Raw genomic sequence first — 12,791 nt, forward strand, 5'->3', positions numbered from 1 at the left:
CCCTGAACATTAAACGCCCTCAGGTCATCTTCTACTGCAAAGCGGTATTCCACAAAGCCTACCCTAGCAGCACACATGTACCTCGCAGGTTACTGCAACTCATATGTGACCAGATTTGGTCACAATCAAGTTGCAGCAACCATTTATGTCTGACTTGTGCTACTCGGGTACGGTCTCTTCTGGGTTCTCTACTAAATATTATCTTCGTTTTAAGTTCTTCCGGCATACGAACAACGTGTGCAACCTACCGTAGTCTGCCGTGTTGTATAACCTTAATAATATCAGCCCTTTATGAATCTGGTGCAACTCGTGATTCATGCGACGCCGCCAGATACCGACCAGCCTCCTTGCTAGAATGGGCGTCCATATTTCATGCCCGTATAAAGCCACCGGAAGAATCAGATTGGTATACAGCGCGAATTTTGTCTTCGTTTGCAGACTACGGGACTTCAGCTGGTTACGAAGTCCGTAATAAGTCCTATTTGCAGCTGCAATATGCCTTTTCACCTCTCGGGTAACATCATTATCGCGAATCTATGACAAAAGGTCGAATGATAAAAGGTCGAAAGACAAAAGTTCGAAAGGGCAAAAGGTCGAAATTACAAAATTGGTTAAAAAGCCACAGTCTTGAGAACAATGCAAAGAAACCCTATGATTTTGGTACCGTTAACGGGGTTGACAATTGTCCAAATAGGGGAGAGATTGACATAATGACATAATGGATGACATATTGAAGTGTATTAGGGCCTATTCCATTGATTATGTACATAAATGACAAGCGACGATTTTGTGATTTATATAAACCTTTTTGTGCTGATGATACCGTGATATTCATTGCAGCCAAAAACCTAAAAGATGCCGTTTTGCACTTGAATGAAGATTAGCGTGCTCTAAGTAGAGGGTTGAAATACAATCAGTTTAAATTGAACATAAACATAACTAAATATATGATTATTTCGCGAAACCGAGTAAATGAAGATGTCTCAGTAAACATTTATGATGAGGCAATTGAGCGCGTCCGCGAGATTAAATATCTTGGCGTGATTATTGATGACAAGCTAAAGTTTGACAAGCACATTGACAATGTTATCAAGAAAATAGCCAAGAAGTATGGAATTCTCTGCCGGCTGAAAAACGACTTAACTATTGCAAGTAAGATACAATTGTATAAATCAATCATCTCCCCTCATCTAGACTTTTGCCCTTCCATTTTATTTTTATCGAACGCGACACAAATATCGAGATTACAGCGTTTGCAGAATAAAATAATGCGTTTAGTTTTAAGGTGCAACAGATTCACTTCCTCAATTTTTTTGTTGGACGCCTTACAGTGGTTGTCAGTGAAGCAACGGATTGTATATCTAACAATGGTGTTTATTTTTAAAGTAATTAAAGGTTTGCTGCCTCGATATTTGTGTGATCGAATTGAAAGAGGAAGTGACGTCCATAGACATAATACTAGATCCGCGAATGATGTACGAACACCATATTTCTTGAATAGCGCTTCACAAAATTCGTTATTTTGCAAAGGAATAAATGTTTTCAATTCGATGCCTACACACATCAAACGTGCAGCGACACTAACACAGTTTAAGCGACAATGTATTTCACACGTTAAAGCTGCCTTTTGAACAGCTACTCGATCAACTTTTTATTATTGACTAATTTTGTATCTTGACGAAGTTGTTTTTAAACGGATATTTTGTATGAACAAGTTTATTTACCTAATTATTGGGGCTTTAATGATCTATTAGGGGCCCTCCTTAGCCGTGCGGTAAAATGCGCGGCTACAAAGCAAGACCATGCTGAGGGTGGCTGGGTTCGATTCCCGGTGCCGGTCTAGGCAATTTTCGGATTGGAAATTGTCTCGACTTCCCTGGGCATAAAAGTATCATCGTGCTAGCCTCATGATATACGAATGCAAAAATGGTAACCTGGCTTAGAAACCTCGCAGTTAATAATTGTGGAAGTGCTTAATGAACACTAAGCTGCGAGGCGGCTCTGTCCCAGTATGGGGACGTAATGCCAATAAGAAGAAGAAGAAGAAGATGATCTATTAGTTCGCCTCGATGATGATGATGGATTTTTATATAGTTGACGTAATTTTAATGTGACTTTTTTGTGTAGCCTACAAAAGTTTGAGCCTCGCGCAAGTGTTACAGATATAGATGATTTTTTCACATTTATTTACAATTGTGCAAGTTTCGAGCTGTTTGAAGGATTCTTTAGATTAGTAGTAAGTCATCTGGTAGGTTATTTAACTCGCGACTGAACTCAGAACTTTTGATATCGACGGAGAGGTACCACAAGTTTTGGATTTTGTGATGTTCGAACTTCGTAGAAAAGTATGATGCTTACGAGTTGTAGATTGCGGTCTTATAAAATGACATGAATACGGTTTTGGTGAAACATATGAAATCTGTGCGAGAGGTTTCACAAGTATTGCCTTTTGTAGAGCTCGATGTATCACTACTGATGCTTGCAAAAGTTTAAAGTTGATATCAGCAGTTAATTTTTAAATTTATGTTTTTGCTGTATAGTAATGGAAAGTTACATACAAGTTTATATCTGTAGAAATAATCGGATCGTTTTTTATTTGTTTGCAAATCTGATTAAATTGATCTTAATTAATTATCTTAAAGATAACTCGTCCAGCTCAAACCTTTGTAGGGGTATGTGGCGGGACCATCATCATCATCATCAAGTGCATTAGTATTTTGGAATAAGTTTTTGGCATAACTTATAAGCACGGTTTTAAAAAAATTTTCTACCTTTTACTTCCACTAATTTGTTTTTTCGTGTCTACACAAATACGTATTTCGTCCACTACTTGTGGACATCTTCAGTGTGTTGTTTATCGATAAACATAAAGTAAAAGGAAGATAATTTTTTTTAAACCGTGTAACATTTGCCCCTAAGTCGCTCGAAAAAATAATTATTAAATAACTTATAAGGTTTTTTCTTTACGTGTAGTGCGAAGTGAGAATGGAAACGTCTCACTACTCACTTCTCACTTCTTACTTTTCACATTGAGATGTTTCACTACTCACTCTTTACAGTGAGAAGTGAGAAATAAAGAAGGAGAAGTGAGACGTCTCATTTCTCACTTCTCATTTTCTACTGCTCACTGTGAAAAGTAAGAAGTGAAAAATGAGTAGTGAGACGTCTCACTTCTCACTCCTCAATACTCACTTTTCATAGTGAGAAGAGAGAAATGAGAAGTGAGAAGTGAGACGTCTCACTCTCTCCAAACGTATTATTCGGCCAAACGTCCTATGCGGCCAAATCTCCTATTCGGCAAAATGTCCTGTTCGGCCAAATGTCCTATTCGGCCAAACGTTTTATTCGGCCAAATGTCCTATTCGGCCAAATGACTCTCGTCCAAATGTCCTATTCGGCCAAACGCCCTATCCAGTTTATTTATTTATTTATTATTATATCAATCGTTCGTTGTACTACATATGTACATTTTAATCTATTATCTATTGTATCGTACAGATTTAAGTATTTGTTTCAGTTTGTCGCGAGACATGATCAAGTCAATTGTTTTGCAATGTTTATTGTAAAGAGCCATCATACGATTGAATGGGCCAAATTTTCCATAATTGTTTCGATGGTGATTAATGGCAAATAAATTACGATTCCTCAGCTGCCGACTTGGAATATAAAAAATTTGGCTAAATAACAGCTCTGAAGAGTATGTGCGTTGCGAAACAATATCATTCACAAATGCGACCATAGCGTATTCTCGGCTTTCCTTTAATGTTGGAATGTCTATAAGCATACAAGGTGCTTCGTAAGATGGCAATGGAAACGTAGTCCATCTTAGTTTACGCAGGGCAAATAGCAAGATTTTTTTCTGAACAGATTCTATACGATCTTCATGTGATTTCATAAATGGTGACCAGACAGTGCTACAATATTCTAAAACGGATCTAACATACGAGACATATAATGTTTTAATAGTGTAAGGGTCATGGAAGTTAATGCTAAAGCGTTTAATGAATCCTAGCATGTTCGTTGCTTTATGTATTATTGCATTATAATGATCAGAGAAAGTCAATTTAGAATCAAGAATAACACCTAAATCTCTAACTCTTTCAACTATTTTATCTCCTAAAACCAATGTAGTTATAGGTGTGTTTCGTTTCCTGCTGAAAGCTATTGAACTATATTTTTTTACATTCAGCTGTAGTAGGCTCTTTTTGCACCATTTATGGAATAATTGTAAAATAAATGTTTTTGGTGAAAAAAATTGTATTTGAGGATTATTTTTTACTTACTTTGTAACAAAATCTGTTGTTTCACCATTATTGAATCATTCGAAAATTTTAATCAGCGGGTGGTAAATTAACGAGCTAAATCGCCATATTCCTTTTTTCAACTGATAAGTCTTTTGAGTTTTTTTTTCACAATGAATAATAAATGAAATTCATAAGCGCTCTCTTATGATTATGCTACTTTTCTGTTCGCCGATTCATTCAACGAAATTCATAAGTGCTCTTATGGCAATCATGATGTTGTTATATGAAAAACTGGTTGATATCTTATGAAGTTTGTTCGCAATCGTATACAATGCATAAGAGTCTTATGAAACCCAGAAAAAGCTTAAAAAAAGTTCGTCCATAAGCTGATCTTATGAAAATCATGCGAGAATTTTTCTTCAGTGTATACATTCAGTGTATAATTTGGGTGAAACTGATATAAAACGAACGAAGGCATAGACAGTGTCTTGTGCAAGTAGCATTCTAAAGAATTGAGCAAATAAGTTGAACATTCTTAACTTTAAAGTATGGAATCGAGTGTAAAATAGTTTTAATTTATAGTTCGTTATTTTTTTTCTCTCTATTTTCTAATGATTGTATCATGTTGCATTATTGAGTGAAATGGGCGTTTTGCATCATATTCTCCTGTAAAAACGTAAACATTCAAAATTCGCGCACATATAGTATACTATTGCAAAATAAATCAGTATTGGGGTGTGTGTGGCGCTATATGTAAATCTGACAGCACTGGTGATAACGCTTGACATTCACACCACCTACCACAATTATCCTTCATGCGTTACGGTTGTCAACGGCTCTAAGAGAAGGCATTCCATCGTCAAACGCGCGGCTTTCGAGTGGCAGCAGTGGAAGAGGTAAGACCGTGTGAACGTTGATGCGTGACTGGGTGATTCCTAGGAGTTCGAAGCACACATTTTGGCGATCCTGCTAGGTTGTTAAAGTGAAGCATAAAGTAATATATTCCTGGAGTTTGAGATCAAATATGGAATCACCCAGCACGCATGGAAAACAAGTGAAATAAGTTTGCAGTGACTGTACAAAAATGGTGGTGGTTTCGTTCTTTTTGAAGCGATACAGGGGAAGGACCATCGGAAGTAAAGTTAATAAAATGGCGGCCCGAGCTTTTTTTTCTTTTTTTTCTTCGTCCCATAATTTCAGAATGAAGGATAGTGAAAACAAGAGTTCATCCGCGTTGTTCATCATTCTTGAAAAACATTTTTCATATTACAAATGACTAATTAAAATCTTGTTTGTGAGTAACAACTAGAAATACTAGAATAGGACTAGGATTGCTAGTAACAACTTAACAAATGGCGAAACTAAAGCTGGTTGCTGGTAGACTTCGAAATGTTTTAGAAGGACTGCCATTTTCGAAAACAATCTAATAATTTCGCGTTAATTTTTAACATCCCAGTGGATGTTTAGGATGAATAAACAAGTAATCAAAGTAATCGTCATAGTAGAGAAACTATAAAAATCCAGCTGAAAGCATCCGAAAATATTTCATTCGGCAAAAGTTTTTAATGGAAAACCGAACATTACGAACAGCAACAGCAAGTTTTAGATCACTCATTTTTTTCTAGCGGATCGGGATGACCGCTTAAGATGCGATGGTAGCGGATCGGAATGACCGCTTAAGATTTGCTGGTAGCGGATCGGGATGACCGCTTAAGATGCGATGGTAGCGGATCGGGATGACCGCTTAAGATTTGCTGGTAGCGGATCGGGATGACCGCTTAAGATGCGATGGTAGCGGATCGGGATGACCGCTTAAGATTTGCTGGTAGCGGATCGGGATGACCGCTTAAGATGCGATGGTAGCGGATCGGGATGACCGCTTAAGATTAGCTGGCAGCGGATCAGGATGCCCGCTTGAGATTAATTGGTATCATATCGGAATAACAACTTGATTTTTTTTATCAAGGCTATAATATATTTCTCACTTGGTAGTAGATTAAAATAAACGCGGGATGATTTTTTTATAAATGCTCTGAAACTACCTTAATAATCGAAGGTCAGCAAAAATGTAGAACAAAACCATTTTTATCGAAATGTTTTCCTCGTGCCACGAACAAAACCAAATTCTGCAACACAATCATATACTATATGAAATCCTTCAATACTATGACTCTTTACAGATAAGTTTCGATTTCCTACACAAATAACCGAACATGACCAGTGACGGAAAATACGTACGGGCTCCAGTATCCCTGAGTGAAACGGAGGATTCAAATGACTCGATACTCGATGAAACAGGAAAAGTTTTCGATGATGGCGATAGCGCGTGTTCAAGTGAACCAAATCAAGCGGAATTTCTCGATGATGAAACTGTCGTACATGACGTTGTGGAACAAAACACCGACCATGACCAAGTTGCCCGGGAAAATGTAGAAGAAATGCGGAAAGAAAATCTCGAGTACCGGCGCAGGATTGACCAGATGCAACATGTATTGGATAAACTTGTGAATGAGAAGCGATCAAATCTTCCTCAGGATAGCATCGGCTCTACGACTCGCGAAATAGATGAAAGCTGGAATAACGGAGACGCATTTGCAGTACCTTCGACGAGCACGGGTGGCATACGTTGGGAGCATATTCAGCCCTTCCCAAACGATGTCCCAGCGAACATGATGTGGGAGCAATGGAATCGATTCATTGATCGTTTCGAAATTGCTGTATCTATATCGAATGTTCACGATCCTATCAAACGCTCACAGATATTGTATTTGTCCATGGGAGAAAAGCTCCAGGGAATAGCACGAGCCGCTAGACTTCGCCCGAATCTTAAGGATCCGGACTGTTACAAAGTATTCGTAAGGAATATTGAGACATACCTGCAATCGATGGTGGATATCACAGCGGAGCACGAAATGTTCTCCAATTTGAAACAGGATATAGATGAACCGGCTTTAACTTTCCACGCTCGTCTGATGGAGAAGGTTAGGCTCTGCAGGTACAGCAGTAGTGATGAGGATCGTTTTGTGAGGATGCAGCTGCTGAAGGGGATGCGGAATAGAGAGTTGGCCAAAACAGCAAGAACGTTTGGATATGATACAACATTCATCGTTCAATCGGCCACGCGTGAGGAGGCATATGCTGCAGGGACTGCCCAATCTAGATCCTCGGAAGCATTCGTGGTGGCAAAAGATCGCCAGCGTCGCCACATATCATCTGACAGAGTGCCCACACGCCGCTATGATGCTGCTAACGATGGGAAATTTCGTCCCAAACGACAACGCGAATCTGATGACCCAAGCTATCACGGACGGGGACGCCGCTCTCGTTGTCCCAAGTGTTTCTTGTTGTTTCATAAATTCGGATCATGTCCAGCATTCGATCGAAACTGTAAAGCATGTGGCGAACGAGGCCACTTCGCGGCAGCCTGCCGTAAGAAGAACGCAAACAGTATCCAGCTTAAGCGTGATCTCCCGCCAGGATGGGAAGACGAAGATAAGACGAAGGTAAATACTGATTAAATCCTCATGGTGACCATTTTTCATTGTTTTGTATCGCATAATTACCTGAAAATGAAATAAAACGTTGATTACTACGAAAATTTAGTTTATGTTTTTTATTTTCAGCAAATAAATGCATTGACTCTAGAACAAGCACTCATAGATTGCCGAATAGGATATTCAACACCCGTTCAGTTTCTGATAGATTCTGGAGCGGACGCGAATATTATTGGTGGAGATGATTGGTTTAGACTGAAGAAGGAGTTTTTGTCAGGCGGCGCCGACCTTGAGCCGATGGAGTTATCGTTTAATAATGATCTACGGTCGTATGCATCATCAAATCCTATTTCTGTTAAATGTGTATTTAGAGCTGATATTCAAGTAGTTGGATGTCCAAAGCCGTCGGTTAAAGCAGAATTTCTTGTCGTTCCTGAAGGACGCCGTTCGTTATTAGGTCGTTCCACAGCGAGTGACATGAAACTATTGAAGATTGGTGTTTCTGTCAACAATTGCGAATCTTTGGGAAAGAATCATTTGTTTCCGAAGGTTCCTGGTGTTCTAGTAAAATTTAGCGTTGATAAGTCGATACCTCCAGTAAGAAATGCTTACTACAATGTACCGGCAGCGTATAGGGAGAGTGCAAGAAAGAGACTCCAAGACATGGAAACCCAAGGAATCATTGAGCGGATAACAACGGCTCCCAACTGGATCAGCGGCATGTCGGCCGTTTCTAAAGGTAAGAGTGACTTCCGTCTGGTCATCAACATGAGGGCGCCCAACCGAGCTATTAAAAGAGAGTACTTTCGACTACCGTTGTTAGAGGAAATGAAAGTCAAGCTTCATGGAGCAAAGTTCTTTTCAAAGCTCGACCTGACGAACGCCTTTTATCACCTGGAACTTCATGAGGAATCGCGAGACATGACTACATTCTTATCGGAAAATGGAATGTATAGATTTACCCGATTGATGTTCGGGGTAAATTGTGCCCCGGAGATTTTCCAAAGAGAAATGTGCCGGATCCTAGGAAGCGTGGAAAACATTATCGTGTATATCGACGACGTGTTGATTTTCGCGAATACTCTAGAAAACTTACATAAGACTGTAGAACAGGTTTTGGAAATTCTGAAAGTGAACAATTTGACCATAAACGCGAGCAAATGTGAGTTCGATAAGACTCGGATCCAATTCATTGGCCACGAACTTGACGAAAATGGTTTCAACATCGATGAAATGAAGATTAAGGATATACGGAAATTCAGGGCTCCTTCTACAGTTTCGGAGCTACGAAGTTTTTTGGGGCTTGCATCCTTCGTAAGCTCATACATCAAGGGTTTTGCTGAGATTGCAAGCCCATTGTGGACAGTCATCAGTTCAAGTGAATGGAACTGGGGTCAAGAACAGGATCAAGCTTTTGAACTTTTGAAGGATAAGATTGTACACTGCACTACATCCCTTGGATACTTTTCCGAAAAACAGAAAACTATCCTATATACGGATGCATCGCCAAATGCCCTTGGCGCTGTCCTCGTCCAGCAGGATAAAGATCAAGCACCTCGTATAATAAGCTTTTCATCTAAGTCATTGACAGCGACTGAAAAACGTTATCCTCAAAACCAACGGGAGGCTCTAGGAGCAGTCTGGGCCGTAGAGCATTTTGCATATTTTTTGCTTGGAAGAACTTTTACGCTCCGGACCGATGCTCAAGGTTTCACGTTCATTTTGAATAGATCCCGAGAAAACTCTAAACGGGCACTCAATCGGGCTGATGGATGGGCCCTCAGGTTAAGTCCATACAATTTCAACGTTGAATATGTGCGTGGGCGTGACAATATTGCAGACCCATCCTCCAGACTGTATGATGGCGATGACGGCCCATTTAAAGAAGACGACAGCCCATGGGAATTAGCTTGCCTCGAAGCTAACGAAATAAGGTTCATGACAGAAGATCAGATCAGAGAAGCTACAAAAGCTGATCGTCAACTTCAGGAGGTACAACTTATGTGAATTAACCCCATTTTAAGTATATAACCATTTTTTTTCTAACATAACAGGTCATTGAATCTCTGGATTCAGGCGCATGGCCAAGTCATATAAGGAAATTCAAGGTACTTAAGAACGACTTGAATATGCGAGATGGAATCCTGACGAAAACTGGATGTGCAGTAATTCCAGAAAATCTGCGACATAAGACTCTTGCAATAGCTCACCAAGGACACCCGTCGGTAGCCAAGCTCAAAAGCATTTTGAGAGAAAGGGTATGGTGGCCTGGCATGGTAAAAGACGCGGAGACATGGGTTAACTCTTGCAAAGTTTGTGCAACAACTGGAAAGCCCGAAAAACCGACACCAATGCAACGTGTTTTCGCACCAAAAGCAGTGTGGGAAACAATTGCAATTGATTTCAACGGGCCATATTCAAAATTCGGAGGTATTTCGATTTTAGTGATAGTCGATTATCGATCGAGATATATAATCGCTAAACCGGTGAAGTCTACCAACTTCATCAACACCAAGCAAGTTCTAGATACAGTATTTCAGAAGGAAGGCTTCCCTCAAAGTATTAAATCCGACAATGGACCGCCATTCAACGGCGAAGATTACAAAAAATACTGCAATGAGCGTGGCATCAACATTATCTTTTCCACTCCATTACATCCACAGCAGAATGGACTAGCTGAGAGTTGCATGAAGGTAATTAACAAAGCAATGACTGCTGCGGCTATGTGCAACACCAACTATGCTGAAGAACTGAATGAAGCCATTCATGCATACAATGCAGGAGCCCACTCGGTTACCAAGATACCCCCCGAGGAAGTAATGATGGGTAGAAAAATTAGACGTGGTCTACCACTACTGTGTCCAGGAAAAGCTACATTCGACGATGACCAATTAAATGAGCGCGATTACGAATCGAAACTGCGAGCGAAAGAACGAGAAGATAGTAGACGTGGTGCCCGCGGATGTCGCGTCAAGCCAGGCGATAAAGTTGTAGTTGAGCGATTATTGCGCGCTAAGGCGGAACCAAGATTTGATCCACATAAATTCACGGTTACAGAAGAGAAAAATGGGATGTTGATTCTAAGCGATGAAGCGGGTCGTACTATGCGGAGGCATGTATCACAAACCCGAAAAGTTTATGACTGGGAGAAACCTGCGACATATAGTAGCTCATCAGATATCGTTAATGAAAGTGTGCACTCAGATACGAGTTCTCATCCAGCACAAGAGCCTCATTCAGCGGAAGAGGTATTGTCCCACTGTGAACCCAAAGTTCAACGACCAGCAAGAGAACGGCGAGCGCCGACATACCTCGATAGTTACATACACGCAACTGAAAAGTAAAACGTAACTAGGTATGAATTCTAAGCGCAAAATTTTGATTTATAATTCGAGTAAATATCCATCGTTTAAATTAGATATTAACCTGAGACTACAAAGAGAAATATATCTACTACAAATGGTTGAAAAAAACAAAAATAAAAAAAAATAAAACTTACGCTTCTAAACATTTTGCCTAGCTGGTCCAGCAATTTTTTTTTCCTTCCCAACGGTATTCCTTTATTTCACGGCATGGAAGCGCAATTCTCGGGAGAAAGATGTCCTAATTTCCCATAGGCAGTGGGTCTCAAGAGGGATTACTAACAGATAACTTTTATTTAAGGCTGAAAGAAACTTTTCGAGTTTGTTTCCACACGATGGTGGATGCAAATGATGGCGATGGTGGAAGCAAAATAACGGTTTTGAACGGAGGAACGGGAGATGTCATAATATGAAATTTTTATATTGAGCTCTCACCGAAACTCCTCACCAATCCAAATACATGGTTTGTGGTTGAAAATAATCCTATTCGATTTTGCCGTGACAGCTTCTAGCGGTGAAAAACAAACTTCAAAGAGTGTGGGTGAAATGAAACGTGTACGTACACACTCGGTAAAAGCCAAATGCGCAGGGTATGTGCTACAAAAAAGCTGTCAGCGTGGTGAATACAGAATCCATCTATTTATGGCAAATAGGTAAAATGCATAACACTCTCAAAAATAGTTACCCATTTTTTTTCTTAGTTATATATTATCTAAATAAGACACATTTCAAATAAATTAATTTCGCATGATTAAAAAATGCAGTTTTAGCCGTTAATTTATAACATCGATGCATTTAGGCGTCTGACAACTGTTGTCCACTTTGACATCGTTTGAAATCACAATGACTGGAAAGTTGTAACATCGATAAATAGTTTTCAGGGAAAGTTAGGCGAGAATTTTTTCGCGATCAATATAACTTACGAGAAGGAGGAGGATGTGTGGCGCTATATGTAAATCTGACAGCACTGGTGATAACGCTTGACATTCACACCACCTACCACAATTATCCTTCATGCGTTACGGTTGTCAACGGCTCTAAGAGAAGGCATTCCATCGTCAAACGCGCGGCTTTCGAGTGGCAGCAGTGGAAGAGGTAAGACCGTGTGAACGTTGATGCGTGACTGGGTGATTCCTAGGAGTTCGAAGCGCACAGGGTGATTTGACACTGGGGGATAAATTTATCACCCAAAAAAGCACGAACAGGCGAACCTGTTAAAATCCATAGTGAAAAAATTGGGTGTCGGTGCCCTGTACTCTTCAAGTGCTGAGCTAATGGCTAAGTTCAGTTGATCACATATGCCAAGATATAGTTGTAGATTATCATTAGTGCAATGTTTTTTTTATAATTTTTGTGGGCCTTTTGTTTCCGATTTTTTATGTTAATTATATTTTTATTGAACCAGATTGAATGTTTAGAAATACCAAAGCGCATTTTTCTTCTATATGGAACTTCTACATTGATAATATCAAATAATAATTTGTAGAAAACACAGTGGCATTATCCATATTGATTTCCCCTTTTAAGATTGATTGCCAGGTATATGCATTCAATTTAATATTTATGTTATCATAGTTTGCATTATTGTAATCAAAAGTTTCTTCATATTCACGCCTTTCGTTAGAGTGAATAAACAGAGAGTATTCTATCGCTGTATGAAATGCTTCATTTTTCCATAGAGGTGATGCGCA

General features: G+C 39.6%; 2 protein-coding genes across 2 annotated transcripts; both read left to right on the forward strand.

Moving 5' to 3' along the window:
* The first annotated feature begins 6,428 nt into the window (after positions 1 to 6,428).
* Positions 6,429 to 9,527, forward strand: LOC134221606 (uncharacterized). The gene is made up of 3 exons (XM_062700796.1): positions 6,429 to 7,747; positions 7,868 to 9,296; positions 9,469 to 9,527. The coding sequence occupies exons 1-3, from the start codon at positions 6,458 to 6,460 to the stop codon at positions 9,525 to 9,527; spliced, it is 2,778 nt and encodes a 925-aa protein (XP_062556780.1). The 5' UTR covers positions 6,429 to 6,457.
* Positions 9,412 to 11,246, forward strand: LOC134220125 (uncharacterized protein K02A2.6-like). The gene is made up of 2 exons (XM_062699115.1): positions 9,412 to 9,730; positions 9,793 to 11,246. The coding sequence occupies exons 1-2, from the start codon at positions 9,677 to 9,679 to the stop codon at positions 11,080 to 11,082; spliced, it is 1,344 nt and encodes a 447-aa protein (XP_062555099.1). The 5' UTR covers positions 9,412 to 9,676; the 3' UTR covers positions 11,083 to 11,246.
* The last annotated feature ends 1,545 nt before the right edge of the window (positions 11,247 to 12,791 follow it).

This window comes from Armigeres subalbatus, chromosome 3, assembly GCF_024139115.2.
Source record: "Armigeres subalbatus isolate Guangzhou_Male chromosome 3, GZ_Asu_2, whole genome shotgun sequence".
Taxonomy (NCBI): Eukaryota; Metazoa; Arthropoda; class Insecta; order Diptera; family Culicidae; genus Armigeres; species Armigeres subalbatus.

Bases quoted from the DNA above. Each gene is read 5' to 3' on its own strand.
- LOC134221606 (XM_062700796.1), top strand. From the start codon at position 6,458: ATGACCAGTGACGGAAAATACGTACGGGCTCCAGTATCCCTGAGTGAA. The intron at 7,748-7,867 runs GTAAATACTGAT...TTTTATTTTCAG, and splicing joins AAGACGAAGATAAGACGAAG to CAAATAAATGCATTGACTCT. The intron at 9,297-9,468 runs GTATAATAAGCT...CATTTTGAATAG, and splicing joins GGATAAAGATCAAGCACCTC to ATCCCGAGAAAACTCTAAAC.
- LOC134220125 (XM_062699115.1), top strand. From the start codon at position 9,677: ATGACAGAAGATCAGATCAGAGAAGCTACAAAAGCTGATCGTCAACTT. The intron at 9,731-9,792 runs GTACAACTTATG...CTAACATAACAG, and splicing joins CTGATCGTCAACTTCAGGAG to GTCATTGAATCTCTGGATTC.